Source organism: Ostrea edulis, chromosome 9 (genome assembly GCF_947568905.1).
Source record: "Ostrea edulis chromosome 9, xbOstEdul1.1, whole genome shotgun sequence".
NCBI classification, from domain to species: Eukaryota; Metazoa; Mollusca; class Bivalvia; order Ostreida; family Ostreidae; genus Ostrea; species Ostrea edulis.
In genome coordinates this window covers 12,306,216-12,324,983 of record NC_079172.1, presented here as the reverse complement: position 1 = coordinate 12,324,983, position 18,768 = coordinate 12,306,216, and the positions used below count along the sequence as shown (strand labels likewise).

Here is an 18,768-nt window from a genome sequence, read left to right as displayed (position 1 = left end):
GCTTGAGGCGTGGCGTGCATTAAGTTTATTTATGTTATACATGTACAAGTAACACCTCACTTGGATCACATCGCTGGGTATCTGTTAAGGTACACACAATGTACAACACTTCACTCAGATAGTATCGATGAGTATAGGTACAGATGTTCAAGCACGGAGTATGGGGTTTATAAACCTCATAGTGTTTCTGTGTGGTTCATAACATTATCTTTTTAAACCAAAAACGTCTTTGCACTTTATAGTCAGGAAGAGAACCATTGCACTCAAGTGCTAAGAACACTGTATCATTTTTCACATCCGTTAAATACTCATTTACAACGGGCAATTACTTGAATAATCAGGTCCTTAAATCCCAAGGAGACACACTCTTCCTTACCGCTTTGTCCGATCATGGGACGTTCAACACTGGAAAACAGATTGTGTACATATCCATGTTTTTAACATTGAACTGGAAGTTAACCTTCATAAAGGTAAGATGTTTTAATTAATTGATATATGATTTTTTTTATCAACATTATTGAAACATGTATCTATAAAAAAGATTATTTTGATATATGTGACTGCGACTGTCATACTATACGTCATGTATTTTGTTGAGAATTCTTACATATTTACTAAATGGATTAGTTTAATGTCTCTGGACAGGCATGTGATTTTGAAATATTTTTCTCACCGATATTCAAAAGTAATAGCAATCAAACACATACAACGAAAATCTGTTTCTAAGAATATGTCATCATGATTTCATGATTTAAAAAAAATCAATTACACTTGCGTGATAAATTGCATTTATGCTAGTATAGTCAATTTCACCCGCCCTTCACGACCAATATAATTGATCATGTACTCTTATCTTTATGGTACGTGTTTCGTCATGAGTTGACATTGATTACGTGTAATCATATTATATTATTCCTTCGTGGCTTCTCTGGCCGTGCTAACAATCAGAATATAAACATTCCTCTCCCAATACTTCCTATACAGTGTCCAGTGCAAAGAAGGTAGAGAGACACCGAACGTAAATGTAGGTATATACAGGTATGGGACTTACGGACACAACATCTCAGTGATGCGGCATGTATGTATAATTAGTCATTCATTCTTGATAATCAATCCTGAAAATTTGCCATTAAACTCTAAACTGAATTTAGAAAAGAGAGAAAAGATTTTTGGACAGCTCAAAATTGAATGAATTCATTTCATAAGGAATAAAATTTTCGCTGCTTTACATTGTAAATTTGTATTTGAAATGTTTCCTTTACCAACACGTTGCACACAATCTCTTAGTGTTAATATCAAGTACAGAATATGTCAATGTAAATTAATTAAATTGTTAAATATGCATTCAGTAAAATTCACTAAACTGCTTTTGAAAATACAATTTCGTCGTAATGTCTGTCCCTTCGAGAACTTTTCACATTGAGACGCAATCAGCTGTAGGTGAAACACCACAATTCAATTCATTTTCAATTCCAAACACCACAAAAGTTAGACCTATGCTTAGCGCTCAGGGTCGTAGCAGTGAGGGGTCTCTAATGTGTCAACGCCTGCCGTGACACAGGACCTTCGTTTTTAAGGTGATATTCGAAAGAACTGCGATTCTCGCTTCTAAATACCGAGCATTTGTTGAAGGAGTAGTCACTACCTTTTGACGTGGCCATGGCACGAGCTGGGCCTGAACTCACGACCTCTCGTTCACGAAAATAAAGTGTATGACAGCGTGACGAGATTTCCATCCTCATCGACAACAAATTTTATTGACTTGCCTACATGTAGATGGTCGAGCGGACTAGGGCGCTGGTCGCAGGCTACTAAGAGGTTGGCTCTCGTAGGCAGTTCAACCGCGAGCTACGCAAAAGTGGGTATCAATGCCTTTGCTGTGTGGGTGGATGGGTGTGCGCGTGTGTGATATGCATTGATATTGAGATTTGTATTGTTACACTGTATCAATACTGCTTTTTAATAGGAAGCACCATAACAACCCCATAATCTGTCAAATTTTCAGGCTTACAAGATTAATTTCTCTTCAATAGATTTTAAACTAAAGAAAACACTGGATGACTCCCATGACATTTTATTAATTGATATATATTAAAGAAAATTAATGTTAATCAGCTTTGAATTTCTTGTGTACTTTCAATATTAATGCATGCGTTTCGGAGTCTCTAAAGGAGACACAATGTCAATATTTCACTCTTGACCTCAACAACCTACATCATACAAAGAAGCAAGAGCCTGTTAGGTTAGGATACACTTTAAATGACCTACCAGTCAAAACCAGAGAATGCCACAGTGTGATTTAATTGATCTCAAGACGCTTAGTCTCAAGTACTTCAGTTTTGACAGTTATACAGAAAATATTCATAATCGATGAATGTACATGTAATTCTGTCAAATCAGTTTCTGTCATATTCAACAGACCGAGAGATTTAATGTAGGTATTCAAACTCAGTTTTGGTGTGAATTTTGACTCCTCCAATGGAACTTATAGATACATGGAGAGAGAGAGAGAGAGAGAGAGAGAGAGAGAGAGAGAGAGAGAGAGAGAGAGAGAGAACTGAATACACTATATAAGCCAGACTATTAGTTTCTTTCCAGAATAGTCGAGTGGTGAACTCAATCAGCTCGTGATATTCTTATTATACAACTAGATATGTAGATTTTTCTATATTTACTCTCTGAATTTTATATAATTATATATATATATATATATATATATATATATATATATATATATGGTTGGATTTGATTATCTCACAAGGAAAACAAAAGTCACATTGTTAACTTGTAATAATCTCATGTACATGTTCGTTAGCGGGTTGCATCACTGCTAAATTCGTGTTAAATAGTACATTGTTTTAGGATATACTGTTAAATAAACTACTTTGTATCGTATTCATCATAAGATCTCAATCATGTATACAGATCATTTTAATCGAACGAAGTGTGAAAGTGACATGCAATTAAGTTGAAAGAAGTTACCGGTATTATACCGGCACTGTGGTAGTGGAAGGAAGTATAGTGGAAGGAAGTACGTGCATCATAAGCATCAGGTGATGATGTAGGATTAACAGAAGATTTCCCCACTATTTCTAGAATCTGCTGGATCACTTTTAACATTCTAATTAAAGAAATTGGAATGATATTTGTGACGTCTAACCTTGAAGTGGACTATCTCTCGCTGACGACCCTGTACTATTGGCTATTACACATTGTTCACATATTCATAACGGAATGACCATCATTTCAAATGACAAAGACATAGAAGACGAAAATATTGGAAATATAAATCTATCGAAATGTAATTTCGTTGAGTTATATGATACACGGAAATGTAACATCTGATTATTTGATCCGGCATCTTAATTTTCGATTAGTTGATCCGGCATTTTTGTACATTGTATATCCGGCATTTTAATTTTTTTCTCTCAAAACCACAAATCAAGTGTTGGGATTATGTCGATTATTCCTGTAAAACACATTATTAACGTTTTATATGATACTCTTATATGCTCTGAGTAAATGACATTGTGAGATACAGTAATAAAAAAAACCTGACGCCGCCTCTTGTATTTTATTACATGATTGCACATTCAATTCATTCAGGATCGATTTAATAATCGGGTTCGAGTTTACAAATATTGCACAAAGATTGTTTGAATGTACATTCCTTCCAGATACTTTCACTTCTCTAAATCTGAACATTTATTTTGTTGTAAAAATGTGCTATATGTATGATAGTTTTGTATGTAACTTTGACCATTGTCTTTGATCAAATTAAAATTAAGTTTAAGATTTTACCAAAAGAAAAAATTCTGTCGTATTGAATATATATAAATCATTTTTTGTACGGGAAGACAATAATGTAATTTTGCTTCAGTAGTTCATTCAAAGCCTCTGGATTCTAAATACAAATATTAATAACAAAAGTTATAAACTTTTTTTTCTGTCATTGAAATAGTAAATCACAATTTTACAACAAAACTTTCGACACCCAAATGAGAGCTAGTATTGCGTTAGAGACACGTTTCCTACTGGTCTGTCAGTGCAGAAGGGTTCTTTGTAATGCTGCACCCTGGGCCAAGTACGAAATCAATAAGTACGAAATCATTAAGAAAATTACATGAGATGTGAAATGCACTTCATGCATGATCAAATTTACTGCATATGTTCCTCCGAGCGTTAATGTATTTGATTACCTGCCCAACTGCATTTTCAATTAAAATTTTTTTAAACATAAGCATTTCTTGGAAGTTATTTTTATGAATAATGAATTTTACTTCAATTTATGTCGGAATATTTCCTAGAATATGAGGATACAAAATACAATCAATGAAAGATTTATGAATTCTATTTCAGTTCGCTAATAAAATCGAAAATACCGTGCGAGTGCAGTAATAATTCAAAGCATTAGCAGGTACCTTTGAATACCTGCAACTAAACGTGGTTTCACGTTTTGTGCAATATGATTGGTGCATATTGTGCTGGTGGAATAACCAATGATCTTGTGTTTTAAAAAATGTGGACACAATCTTCCAAGGCGAAAAGAGTAAATTTAGTGGATGGTGGGTGTTTTACTGCATCCAGAAAAATGACTTTATTGAGAAAATCTGATTAAGTAACTTGATGCATGTGTATATTCTTGTACAATTTTCGTTACTATACACCCTCTGTGCCTTGAACGGTGCGAAGAAAATCTTGTTGGTACATGTAAACACGTTTGAAGCTCACTTTCAAGAAATCTATGAAAAATGAATATGCAAATTAGATTAAGACAATCTGATTAAAATAACACTATTGTAGCGATCTACGCGAGCGTATCAGAGGATCTTATTTTAATCAGCTTGAGATTACGAATCTTTTATTTATTGTTTTCTCTTCTGTTATATTTCAAATACTTTTTATTACAATTTTTTTTTTTATTATTCAATGACAGAATAATTATTTCAAAATATACATAAATATTTCTGGGGGTTCAACGTCTTGAAAATGATGGATTCTTGTCATCATTCACGCTAATTATATGATACATTGTATGTGCCATATGTGCGTGTATTTTCTTCTGTCTCCCCTCGTTTAAAGAAAATTGAAAGTACGGACTTTGTTTTATGAAAGCAAGAAAATACTTTCGAAATTATTGGACAAAAGTCGCAATTGACAAATATAGCAGGATATAACGGTTGAGAACTTGCTACCTTTCGGGGGGTGGGGGCGGGGGTGGGGGGCATTTTAAATGTTCAACTCTTTATATTTTCCTAAAACTAAATCCAGAAAATCCTTTTCTTATCACATCATGCAGTGTTATTACACACATGTATATAAACTTTCCAAAGTATACCTAAGTAGAAGTCTAATCAAAATTAGATCCATCTCCCTCCCGTAGTTTATAATGTCGAGCTTCACAGCGACATATAAAAAAAAAACTGGAGTTGGTATGATTTAATTTTAATCTGATTGTAGTAGAAGTACATATATGGTAGAAATGACGACCATTAAGCTAAAATTATTAGAGGAAATTTGGTCTACTTGTTTATCAACGACCAAATATTATGTAGGTACATGTACATGTACATTATGATTATGCTGTAAATTAAAACAAAATTTGAAATGAACCAAAAGTATATATAATCTATATCTGCTATAATGGAATTTCAATTTCAATTCTTTAGTATATAAAGAGTGTGTCTTTGAAATATGACCTTGACACAAAAACAAGACCCGCGACACTCATTTTTCTGTTTCTCAGAAGAATGTATATGTTTTATAATTGTTGCATGCAAAATATGATATCTTCAACACGTGCAATTGAACAATTAATTTTCTAAAGCATACTGAAATACAAAACCAACCAGATTACAATAAAATCAACAGACTCCGTTGTAAAACCAACAGTCATCAAATGAATTGACGCTAAATGGCGTGCAAAAAAAGAAGACAGACATTATCTGAATTTACGGTAGATGGCGCGCGATTAGAAATTTAACATCATTATATGTGTAAATATTTTGAAACATAATTCCCGCGAAATTGTCGATCATGTCGGACTTTCAGAATGCCAACATATCAAACGCAAGCTGCAGTGTCTTTACTACATGAAGGTAGGTCTAACCAAGATACCTGTAACAGAAGCATGGTTAGGCCTACAGGAAACAAGATACCATTGACAGAAGCATGGTTAGGCCTACAGGAAACAAGATACCAGAAACAGAAGCATGGTTAGGCCTACAGGAAACAAGATACCAGTAACAGAAGCATGGTTAGGCCTACAGGAAACAAGATACCAGTAACAGAAGCATGGTTAGGCCTACAGAAAACAATATACCTGTAACAGAAGCATGGTTAGGCCTACAGGAAACAAGATACCAGTAACAGAAGCATGGTTAGGCCTAACCTAGATACCAGTAACAGAAGCATGGTTAGGCCTAACCTAGATACCAGTAACAGAAGCATGGTTAGGCCTAACCTAGATACCAGTAACAGAAGCATGGTTAGGCCTACAGGAAACAAGATACCAGTACCAGAAGCATGATTAGGCCTACAGGAAACAAGATACCAGTAACAGAAGCATGGTTAGGCCTACATGAAACAAGATACCAGTATCAGAAGCATGGTTAGGCCTACAGGAAACAAGATACCTGTAACAGAAGCATGGTTAGGCTTAACCTAGACACCAGTAACAGAAGCATGGTTAGGCTTAACCTAGATACCAGTAACAGAAGCATGGTTAGGCCTACAGGAAACAAGATACCAGTAACAGAAGCATGGTTAGGCCTACAGGAAACAAGATACCAGTAACAGAAGCATGGTTGGGCCTACAGAAAACAATATACCCGTAACAGAAGCATGGTTAGGCCTACAGGAAACAAAATACTAGTAACAGAAGCATGGTTAGGCCTACAGGAAACAAGATACCAGTAACAGAAGCATGGTTAGGCCTACAGGAAACAAGATACCAGTAACAGAAGCATGGTTAGGCCTACAGGAAACAAGATATCTGTAACAGAAGCATGGTTAGGCCTACAGAAAACAAGATATCTGTAACAGAAGCATGGTTAGGCCTACAGGAAACAAGATACCAAGTAACAGAAGCATGGTTAGGCCTAACCTATATACTAGTAACAGAAGCATGGTTAGGCCTACAGGAAACAAGATACCAGTAACAGAAGCATGGTTAGGCCTACAGGAAACAAGATACCAGTAACAGAAGCATGGTTAGGACTACAGGAAACAATATACCTGTAACAGAAGCATGGTTAGGCCTACAGAAAACAAGATACCTGTAACAGAAGCATGGTTAGGCCTACAGGAAACAAGATACCGGTACCAGAAGCATGGTTAGGCCTACAGGAAACAAGATACCAGTAACAGAAGCATGGTTAGGCCTACAGGAAACAAGATACCAGTAACAGAAGCATGGTTAAGCCTACAGGAAACAAGATACCAGTAACAGAAGCATGGTTGGGCATACAGAAAACAAGATACCTGTAACAGAAGCATGGTTAGGCCTACAGGAAACAAGATACCAGTACCAGAAGCATGGTTAGGCCTACAGGAAACAAGATACCAGTACCAGAAGCATGGTTACGCCTACAGGAAACAAGCAGACATCGGCAGGTATTCAGCAGGCCATACATTAACACACACGTGTAATTAACATTTAACATGTTCTTTTGAACTCTTTGATATTTAATAGAGTATTTCATCGTTTCATAATTTACTGATATAGTCCTCGGACTCCAGGAACAAAAGCGTCTTTGCCACCACAATCCCCACCCACCCACCCACCCACCCAAAAAAAAAACCCACACACAAACATTTTTTGCCAAATGTTTAGATTTAGGTCATTAAAATTACCAATTAAAAATATTAATATATCTGCTTTTTCGTCAAGGATTTTCTCTCCTTTGACTAGTAAAAAGCAGACCATGCACACGTAGATCTCATTTTAGAATTGAGATTGTATTGGAATGAAACAAGGAGGCTGAAAACAACAACTAAACACATAATTATGTTGTTATTCTGTCCAAAGCAGAAACGTTTTGCAGTTTCTGATATGTTGGCGTACTGAGAGGCCGACATGATTGTCAATGTTGCGGGAATTACGTTTCAAAATATGTACGCTTACATGCACAGTGTATATAATGTAGATAGACTCGCGCGAAATCTAGTGTTAATTCAGATAATGAGCGTTAATTTTGCCTCGGCGATCATTGGTTTTTGCATCGGCAATCGTTGGTTTTGCAAGGGAATGTGTTGATTTTATCTTAAGCTGGTTTGTTTTGTATTTCAGTATGTTTTTTGAAAATCAATTGTTCGTTTTGCATTAACGTCTTATTTACCCTTTCCGCAGCCCATATCCATCCTAAGCACCGGATTGATAAAATACTAAGACATTGACAAATTAATTGTATCTTGTTTAACGTCTCTGTAGAGAATTTTTCACTCATATGGAGACGTCACCAAGATCAGTGAAGGGCTTCAAATTTAGGCCTATGCTCGGCACTTACGGACATTGAACAGTGAGGGTTCTTTAGTGTGCCACACCTACTGTGACACGGGACATCCGTTTTTAAGGTCATCTCTGAGGACCCGTGACATTCACACCTGATGCCGAGCGTTTGGCGATGGAACTGTCACAAACTGTTTTAACGACTCAGGTCTGTCGCGGACGGGATTTAAACCCCGGCCTTCCACATGCGGGACGAACGCTCTAATCTCTAGACCACCGCGGCGGTGACATTGAAAAAGGGGAAATATAGAGGTACAAAAAGAAGGTTGAATTTGATTTTTGAACTTTCTGTAATTAGGATGATCAGCCCATGGATAATAATTCCTGTCATTAAGTTTCCGATATTTACTATTTTGTGATATATGTTTTAAATGCAATACAAAAACAGTAAACAAACTTTCCACCTCTATAGCCACATGTTTTTCTGGGTTATAAAAATTACACACTTTTCAGGCATAAACATGTAGTATTTTAAGAATATTGTATTGGCAAAAAATGCTAGAAGTAAATGGTAGTAACCCCTATGATGAAAATACTATCCTGGCTTCGTTTGCAGAGTTTTAAAGAATACATATAGATTAGATATATATAACAACAAGGACGCTTTATATATTAACAATACCCATTTTCATTCATATGTGGATTCGATAAATTTCAGTAAACTCACCACAGTCTTCCATATCTGCTTCATGATTATTTGGATATTTTATTGAACATAGATGTCAACGGCAAACTATCAACAAAACTTTTACTTCAACTTCTCAATATTGTGAACTTCCCATATTTATGTAGGAATAACTTCCCATATTTATGTAGGAATATTCCTTAATCACCTGCATATGACGTTTATGTCTCTCAACTGATTCGATATGCGAGAGCATGTTCTGCATATGATCAAATTTTAAATCGAGGCAGACCATTGACAATTTGATGTTACGCGTGTTTCATTAGTTTTGTTTAAAATCAGCATTTCGCAAATTCTATGGTTGTTATAATGTTCTAATTTGCAAATACAAGTTATCGCTAGGTGGAATGCTGTTTCATACCAATTGTTAGGCCGTTCTTTACATACTGATTTTAACGACGCATTACTCCGTTTACTTGATCAAGAGATAAGGCTCACGGTGGGTGGGATTGGTCAACAGGGGATGATGCTTACTCCTCCTACGCACCTCATCTCACCTCTGATATATCCAGGGGCCCGTGTTTGCCCAACTCTCTATTTTGTATTCTTTATAGGATTTATGAAATCGATCAATGTTCGTTATCTTCATTTGTTCATTATCGTGATTGTCAGAAAAGTATATCTGATTAATGTATAGCAGATTCCTAATTAAGTACATATACTTCTTCATCACTCACCTTTCAAAAAGGGATAGATCGGTTCTGTAAACCATTTAACTTCACCATTTGCATGATTCCGTCCTTCACGTTTTGTAACTCGAACTTAATCATCTACGTGAAAAATACATGCATCAGACTTATGGGAAATAATTAGCGTGCAAACCTTGACTTAAATGACAGCAACACAGAGATATAACTTTGTCCAGAAGCTACTCTCATGCCGCCAAGATATGTACTGTACATGTACGCCCTGTAGAACAAACCTCATTTATAGTTAATACAGAAAATGGTGATTGTAAATTAACAGTACTTCTTTTTCAATTTTCAGATGTTATACTGAGACTACTAGAGAAACATAAGGTTACAATGTCGCAGAAAAACAAATCCTATTTTGTAGCATTTGATGACGAATATGGCTGGGGAAACACCACATATTTCTCCTTTTTCTCGGAATTCAACAGATCATGGAATGACCTCCCTTACATTGAAGCATTTGTGTTAATTTTTCTCTTCTTGTTCTCAATCTTGGGAAACTGTATTGTGTTCTATCAAATAATGAAACTTAGGAGTACTCGCACGGTCACCAACTACTTGATTGGTAATCTGGCTGTAGCAGACATCTTGTTCTCCACCGGAAGTCCCCTGATTGCGGTTGCGCGCATGACAGGAACATGGGTTCTTGGTTCATTTGTCTGTAAAATGCTGGTGTACGAAATGTTTATTTGTGCGTCTGTGATGATATGGACGATGACAATTATCAGTGTTGATAGATATATCTGCATCCTTAAAACAGACTGGAAGAAAATCACACCCATTGTGGCAATATGTAGCATTGTAATTCTGTGGATTCTAGATTTCATTGCATTCATTCCGCTTGCTATGTATTTCAATGTGAAAAACTTTACATTTGGTAATACTGAAATAACTTTATGTACGCTCTTGTGGCCAACCAATCAGAGTGTACGACTGTCGATGTTATTTACTGCCACTGTTTGCATTATAGGATTTGTGATCCCACTAGGAATCTTGGCCTTTAGCTATTTCAGAATTCTGAGAAAATTCTGGAAAACGAGACATGCCGTGGGATCTGCAGTGAAGTCGATAAAATGTCGAGAAGAACGAGATTTCCGACTAATAAAGAATCTGATTCTGATGGTCCTTTTATTTCTTGTGATGTGGTTACCGATTTTTGTTATGATGGCGCTGATCCAGGCCGACGGCATGGCAGATGACATGGCGATACCGTCATATGCCCTGATTGCGGCGGTCTGTGTTGCTCTTGGAAACGCTTGTGTGAATCCATTTCTGTACGGTATCGTTAATGGAAGAGTGAAACGAGGAATTCTTAGGTCTGTTTTATCACAAAAGAAAAAATTTAGAATATCTACCATCGACAGCAAAACTGATAACAGCAGAGTAGGACATACTTAATTTCAAGAACTACATGTATGTTGTGTTGATTACAAGTGTGATAGTGGAAATGTGTTGCTTTGCTATAACTCGTAATGATTTTGTTTTTAAAAATTAGGTACATTGAATTTATTATATTTGTATTGAACTTCATGTATGACATGCAAGTAGCAACTGTTATTGTTAAACTTATATGTATGAATAAATCTTTATACCAGTTGCAGCTGTTCCCATGCGAAGAAGGAAAACTGTGAAGAACCTCGAAAGAAAGGGACACCATGTCTTATGTGTACATCATAGGAAAATGAATTCACACGTGTAGTATATAATATCTTAGTGTGTTTGTGTAATGTCAATGTCAAGCCATGAGTTATTAGATATATTTAAGAAGTCTACTGGTTGGGCAAACAACGTTAACATTGCATACAACTTTCTTACCTAGACCTGAGAGGGATATGGTATTTAGTTAATGCAATCCTTGTGTTCAATGACTATCCAAACACGGATGGCACTTTTTCTAACATTTTTAAGAATACGTGTCTATCTCGCACGGTCTATCATTATCATGTGGATTTCTTAAATGAAAAGATCAATAATATGTGGGAATAGAAAAATAAATGAATATGAAAATACATGAACTTTTACCAAACATATACATCGATCCCTAATTTATAATACCGTTATTTTATAAATATTGAATTCCTCCTTAAGTAGGTTCATTTATGACTAAGAATTATACTTCATCATGCCAAAAGTTGTGGTTAATAGTTATATCATCCATCGTTCATATTTTATAGGCGATCAAATTCCCAAGCTCATTGCGGCAAAAACACCTGATGTTCCTTCACGCCAGTAAAACAATGTATCGGATTCAGTAGAACTTGCTGGGTTGCGAGCAATACCTGTAAATTGCTATGTTGTAGATCTAGACCGCCCAGTGCAGTCATCTTACTTCATGACACAAAGCAAATGTGTATGAAATGCTGAAGAATATAAAAGATAGAAGGACATGCCTATGCAGACGGCGAGGAAATCGAGATTGTGTATGAAGCATTCCACTTTGCTTAAGGAGGAGAACTTCAAACTCTTTTTTGGTAAGGAGCGTAAAGTAACATGGGTCTAGAATGTAGAATTAGTTTCCTTTTCCAACTTACATTGTCGATAAAAGGTAGCATCTTCAGAATGTTATGTATATCTCAAAATAAGTCCTTTCCCATTACTTTCCAAAGTCTGATTTGCACACGGCACTGGGCAAATAATCAGAATACATTTTCAGCAGTGTCTTTTTCTTCCAACAGAGCATTTGTTGGATTGCAGTGGTAGCTGTGAGTGATATCGTAATTTATGTTCAAAATGCACATCACAAGAATTCTGAATACCAATGACAAAATTTTCAGATCGTCCGACTAATAGCAATTCCGAATTTGAGGATGAAGAAGATATGTAGCAATATTAAGATGTTGAATACAAAACTTTGAAATATACATTTCAATGGTTTACAAGAATATACTGTATAACACTGCAATGATTTACATTTCACACTCTTAATCGATATTTGTACAATGACATTCTCAATTTTAGTAGCTACTCATAAATCTATGAAATTCTAATGGAACTATACGTGTTTTACTTGAAATACTTATAAAAACTGTTCTATATGGAATGAGGAACAATGGGTGAGACCAATTTTACAAGCACGATTTCATAATCCGGATCCGTTCAAATCGAAGAATGACTGTGGTACCCTGGTGGGATTTTTATAAAAAAGGAAAATATAGGTCTTATAAAGATTACACTACCTGTCGCTGTGTCCCATGCTCTTCGTGCCTTGTTCATTTGAAACAACATTGTTTTCAAATCAAATTGATTCAAATAAAACTGTATCAATATCGTTTGAATGTTTAATTAATTCAGAATTCCGAAATCATCTCTTTTCAAAATATTAGACGTAGAGTTGATATAGAAAGTTAGAACACTCTTTCTTTGTTGTTCCCTGTCTTTTGTAACGGTCTTAGATATATACATGTAGTATATATTGATTGATTAAATATTGTTTAACGTCCCTCTCGAGAATATTTCATTCATATGGAGACGTCACCACTGCCGGTGAAGGGCTGCAAAATTTAGGCCTAATGCTCGGCGCTTATGGCCTTTGAGCAGGGAGGGATCTTTATTGTGCCACACCTGCTGTGACACGGGACCTTAGTTTTTGCGGTCTTATCCGAAGGACCGCCCCATTTAGTCGCCTTCTACGACAAGCAAGGGGTACTGAGGACCTATTCTAACCCGGAGTCCCCATAGATATATACTACATTGTCAAGTACGTGATATAAACATCGCATCTAAGCATATATGGCTGGGTCGTATACGGAAATATCACGCAATTACAAAGCAAATTCAACGAAAGAATTTAGAAGAAATTTCCCAACCTATACAATGAATGTCTTATAATGACTTTTACTGTGTTTTATCATTTCTGTAAGAAATCAAGCCAATCCAATACATGCATAGCCATCATACCAGTCGTTTGTATAATACTCCGCCATACCTGGGATATTTGACTATTAGACGTATGAATCAATTTTAAGTGGAATAATCTCATCAAACAAAAGAGATTTATTTAATGTACGAGTTATTTGGGGGAGAAAAACCAAACACACGCACACACCAACCGATTGACTGAATTTTTTTTATTTGTTTAGCGACAAACAAATATAACTACCATGCCTAGCAAACTCTGGGGATATTTACTGTCACGGTGTCGTCGTCACTCGTTAATAAAGCGTAGGCTAGTCTACATCCAGACTAACCGTAGGTCAACCAATCTCCAAGTGTCACACAAGAACCTATTCATTTCTGATATAAAAATAGTAATAAACAGCAACATGCACATTACATGGAACATAAGCAACGACACAGCACCTTTACGAAAATGCAGATTTTAAAGAAAGATATATTGACTGTGAAATTGGAGACAATGTTGTGACACTTCGACATGAGAAATATCTTAAAGATTAGAATAGATAGAAATATTTGAACCTATGAGAACTATTTACAAATCTAAGAACATGAGAAATATCTTAAAGATGATAATAGATAGAAATTATTTGAACATATGAGAACTTTTAAGAGTTTGATAAATCTTTAGTGAGATTCAGACATGACTGACACGTTAGATGATTGAGAAGTGGACATTACATGTGTATTTGAGATAATGTGGAAAAGAAAATATACAGGAACAAACACGACGAACACACTCTGACTGAGTCAAGATATCTTCTGAAAACTTGAGCATTTCATTAATGGTTCTTCAAGGTATATTTTATGATTGAGAACTGTAATATTTCTAGGGGCGGATCCAGGAATGGGGGGGGGGGGGGCGCAGGTTTATGAGGCAGGGGGTTTGGGGGCCACCTTGAGGCGTCAGTGGGTCCAGGGCAAAGCCCTGATGGGAGCCCAAGGAGTGAAGTGCCCTGAAGATCATGGATTTTACAGATTTCATAGGGCCTGAAATATGTCTCTTAAGTAGTCATTTTTACTATTAGGTGAAATTAATAAAATGCTAATTTTGTAAGGATTTTTGGGGGGGAAAATGTAAGTTCTCCCAATAAAAGTAAGTCAATAAAAATCAAAAGATTTTGTCATTTATTTCTCCGAGAATGGAAGAAATTATTGCTTCTTTTACCGTTTACATTTTCCTAAACAAGAGACCACGATCTCGGAATAAAGAATGTTCATTATCTGAACCTGTGATAAGAAAAATAACAGATATGCCTCATTTTAATTTTTTTTTAAATGACAGGGCATGCCAAAATGATACGGCTACACATGTATTTCAAAATAGTTAAATGAAAAGGTGAAGTGAACGAACAGTAAGTGATCAATCTCATAACTCCTAAGAGGAATACAAATTCAGAGTTGGGCAAACACGGACCCCTGGGTATACCAGATGTGGGATCAAATGCCAAGGAGGAGTATAAGCATCCTCTGTTCACCGGTCACAGCAGCCGTAAGCCCTATCTCTTTATCAGATAAACGGAATAATCCGCAATTAAGAACTCAGGGTAAAGACAGGCCTAGCAATTGGTATGAAATACGTCAAGCAGCATGACCCTTTGACAGGTTTTATAATAAACCATTCTCCATTTCACATTCAACATTCTAGAGGTAGAGCGTTCGCCCGCATGCGGAAGGTCGGGGTTCTAATCCCGGTCGCGATAGACCTAAGTCGTTAAATCAGGTAGTGACAGTTCCATCGCCAAATGTTCGGCAGCAGGTGTGAATGTCCTCGGGGATTAACTTAAAAGGATGTCCCTTGTCACGGTATGTGTGTCACGCTAAACAACTCTTATTGCTCAGTAGCCGTAAACACCAAGCATAGGCCGAAAAAGCCCTTCATCGATATTGGTGACGTCTCCAAGTGAGTGAAAAATTCTAAAGAGGGAATAAGATACAACCAATCAACCCGTTTACATTCTCAGAGTTTTGAAATACATTCAAAAAAGCTCAACAGGAAAACAGTGCATGGGTGTGAGTTTCACATTCCTTTAATTCTCTCATGAGAAAACAAATGCTCATATTTACAATGCATTATCTCAATTAAATTTTGGACACTGTATCTTTAAACTATTCATTGAATGATTGATTGTAAAGTGTTTAATGTCCCTCTCGAGAATCTTTCACTCATATGGAGACGCAACCATTGCCGGCGAAGGGCTGTAAAATTTAGGCCTATATTCGGCTATTACGGTCTTTCAGTATGGAGGAATCTTTATCGTGCCACACTTGCTGTAACACGGGGCCTCGGTTTTTGCGGTCCCATTCAAAGGACCGCCCCATTTAGTCGCCTCTTACGACAAGCAAAGGGTACTAGGTACATATTCTAACCTGGATCCTACGGGATTTTTAAACTGTATACATGTACATGAACATGAAAGGTGAAGATAAAGAACAGTGATCAATCTCAATACTCCTATAAGCAATACAAAATAAATAGTTAGGCCAACACAGACCCCTGGATATACCCGAGGGGATCAGGTACCTATAAGAAGTAGGCATCCCTTGTAGACCGGTCACAGCAGCCGTGAGCCCATATCTTGATCAGGTAAACGGAGTTATCGGTAGTGAAAATTGATGTGCCAAGAACGACCTAACAAGAGGTCCATGGGTCGCATCGCTCACCTGAGTGACCTTGGCTCAAATCTAAAGATTTCTCCTATATATTCTCATGTAAAACTTCAATCCCTATTGTGGCCCCAACCTACTCCCGAGGACCATAATTTTTTTCAGAATTGAATCTGGACTATGTCAGGAAGCTTTCATGTGAATGTAAACTTTTCTGGCCCAGTGATTTTTCAAAAGATTTTTAATGATTTTCCCTATATATTTGTATGTAAAACTTTGATCCCCTATTGTCGCCTCATCTTACCCCCGGGGGCCATGATTTTGATAAACTTGAATCTGGACTATGTCAGGAAGCTTTCATGTAAATGTAAACTTTTCTGACCAAGTGGTTCTTGAGAAGAAGATTTTTAAAGATTTTCCCTATATATCTGTATGTAAAACTTCGATCCCCTATTATGGCCCCATCATACCCCTGGGGGCCATGATTTTTACAAACTTGAATCTGCACTATGTCAGGAAGCTTTCATGTAAATATCAGCTTTTCTGGCTCAGTGGTTCTTGAGAAGATTTTTAAATGACCCCACCCTATTTTTGCATTTTTGTGATTATCTCCCCTTTGAAGGGAACATGGCCCTTCATTTGAACAAACTGGAAAGCCCTTCACCTAAGGATACTTTTGGCCAAGTTTGGTTGAAATTGGTCCAGTGGTTCTGGAGAAGAAGTCGAAAATGTATAAAGTTTACAGACGGACAGACAGACGACGAACAACAAGCGATCAAAAAAGCTCAGGTGAGCTAACAATCGGTATGAAACAAGTCAGGCAGTATTTGACCCTATGATAGGTTGTATTGGCAAACTAGATTGTTATAATGACCATAGAATTTGCGAAATGCTGGCTTTTAACGAGATTGCTGAAACCCCTGCACCATCAACTTGTTTGTCAGTAGCCTGCTTTTAGATTTAAAAAACTATACATCTATGAACTCGTTTAAAAATCTTGTTTTACCATCACTAAATTATTATTTAAGAAATGAAACTTATAATTCTTTGTTTGATGCATGTATCAAACGAAACATTGGACGGAAAACTTCATCAATGCGCGTAGCGCATTGATGAAAATTTTTCCGTGCAATGTTTCGTTTGATACATGCATCAAACAAAGAATTATAAGTTTCATTTCTTATCATTTAATATTTTTTTTAAAATAGAAAAACAAATAGTTTCTCCCATCAAAAAACTTGAATTAACGTTTCTGAAATGGCGCGTAGGAATACATATAGGCAAGAATGAAAACAAAAACAAAACGGCATGGCTGTACGTTCAGGTCAGGAACAGTTACTGTGCAGATTTAAATGGATTATACGCCAAATTAAAGGTGCAATAGTTAAAAGCTGAATTAAATATAAAGGAAGATGACAAGTGGTGACTGGATTTATGCTGCATCGTGTTGGAGGAGACGTTGAACACTGGTTGTGTCGTTGGAACGGTGGATGCAGTTCGGCTCCATTTCAATATCGAGGAAAACGTTCAAAACGCACTCGTTGACTGAGCCCCATATAACGCAGTTCAATTTCATTTAAGAAATGAAACTTATTATTCTTTGTTTGATACATGTATCAAACAAAGAATTATAAGTTTCATTTCTTATCATTTAATTATGTTTTTAAGATAGAAAAACAAATAGTTTCTCGCATCAAAAAGCTTGAATTAACGTTTCTGAAATGGCGCGTAGGAATACATATAGGCAAGAATGAAAACAAAAACAAAACGGCATGGCTGTACGTTCAGGTCAGGAACAGTTACTGTGCAGATTTAAATGGATTATACGCCAAATTAAAGGTGCAATGGTTAAAAGCCGAATTAAATATAAAGGAAGATAACAAGTGGTGACTGGATTTATGCTACATCGTGTTGGAGGAGACGTTGAACATTGGTTGTGTCGTTGGAACGGTGGAATGCAATTCGGCTCCAAACGCACTCGTTGACTGAGCCCCATACAACGCAGTTCAATTTCATTGATATTTATCAGATCAGAAGTCGCCACTTGCTCCGTCATGTTATCGATCTCGTAAAGCAGACGATTCATACAGGGAACTCGTGTAATCTGTCTACTTCTACCAGTAAGTGGTCTACGTCATCAAATTGACTATTCTGCCACGTCATCGCCTATGTATGTTGTTTCTTTAAATTAATTTGTATTTTATTCATATCTTTAGTTGTGCTAATTTTTGATAGCAATGAAAAACAAAAATCAAACAAATGCATTTCGTAAGTAATTTTTATTTAAAGTCGGAAACTATATACAGGTAAACAATAAACATGAGCTAAGAGCTCTTTAACCGACTATATAGCATTAAAAAAAACCCACAAAGCACTAATGA

At 36.4% G+C, this 18,768-nt stretch overlaps 1 protein-coding gene across 3 annotated transcripts; it reads left to right on the top strand.

Annotated features, from left to right (window-relative positions):
- Positions 1 to 241: 241 nt before the first annotated feature.
- On the top strand, positions 242 to 11,483 carry LOC125672821 (free fatty acid receptor 4-like). Of its 3 annotated transcripts, XM_048909035.2 has the most exons (3): positions 242 to 470; positions 985 to 1,078; positions 10,182 to 11,483. In XM_048909035.2, exon 3 carries the CDS (start codon positions 10,220 to 10,222, stop codon positions 11,282 to 11,284), a length of 1,065 nt encoding a protein of 354 aa, XP_048764992.1. In that variant the 5' UTR covers positions 242 to 470; positions 985 to 1,078; positions 10,182 to 10,219; the 3' UTR covers positions 11,285 to 11,483. The 3 variants fall into 3 exon arrangements, with proteins under 3 accessions (XP_048764992.1, XP_048747539.1, XP_056004519.1); XM_048891582.2 differs by lacking the exon at positions 985 to 1,078 and having other exon boundaries at positions 244 to 470; XM_056148544.1 differs by lacking the exons at positions 242 to 470; positions 985 to 1,078 and adding an exon at positions 1,833 to 1,858.
- The last annotated feature ends 7,285 nt before the right edge of the window (positions 11,484 to 18,768 follow it).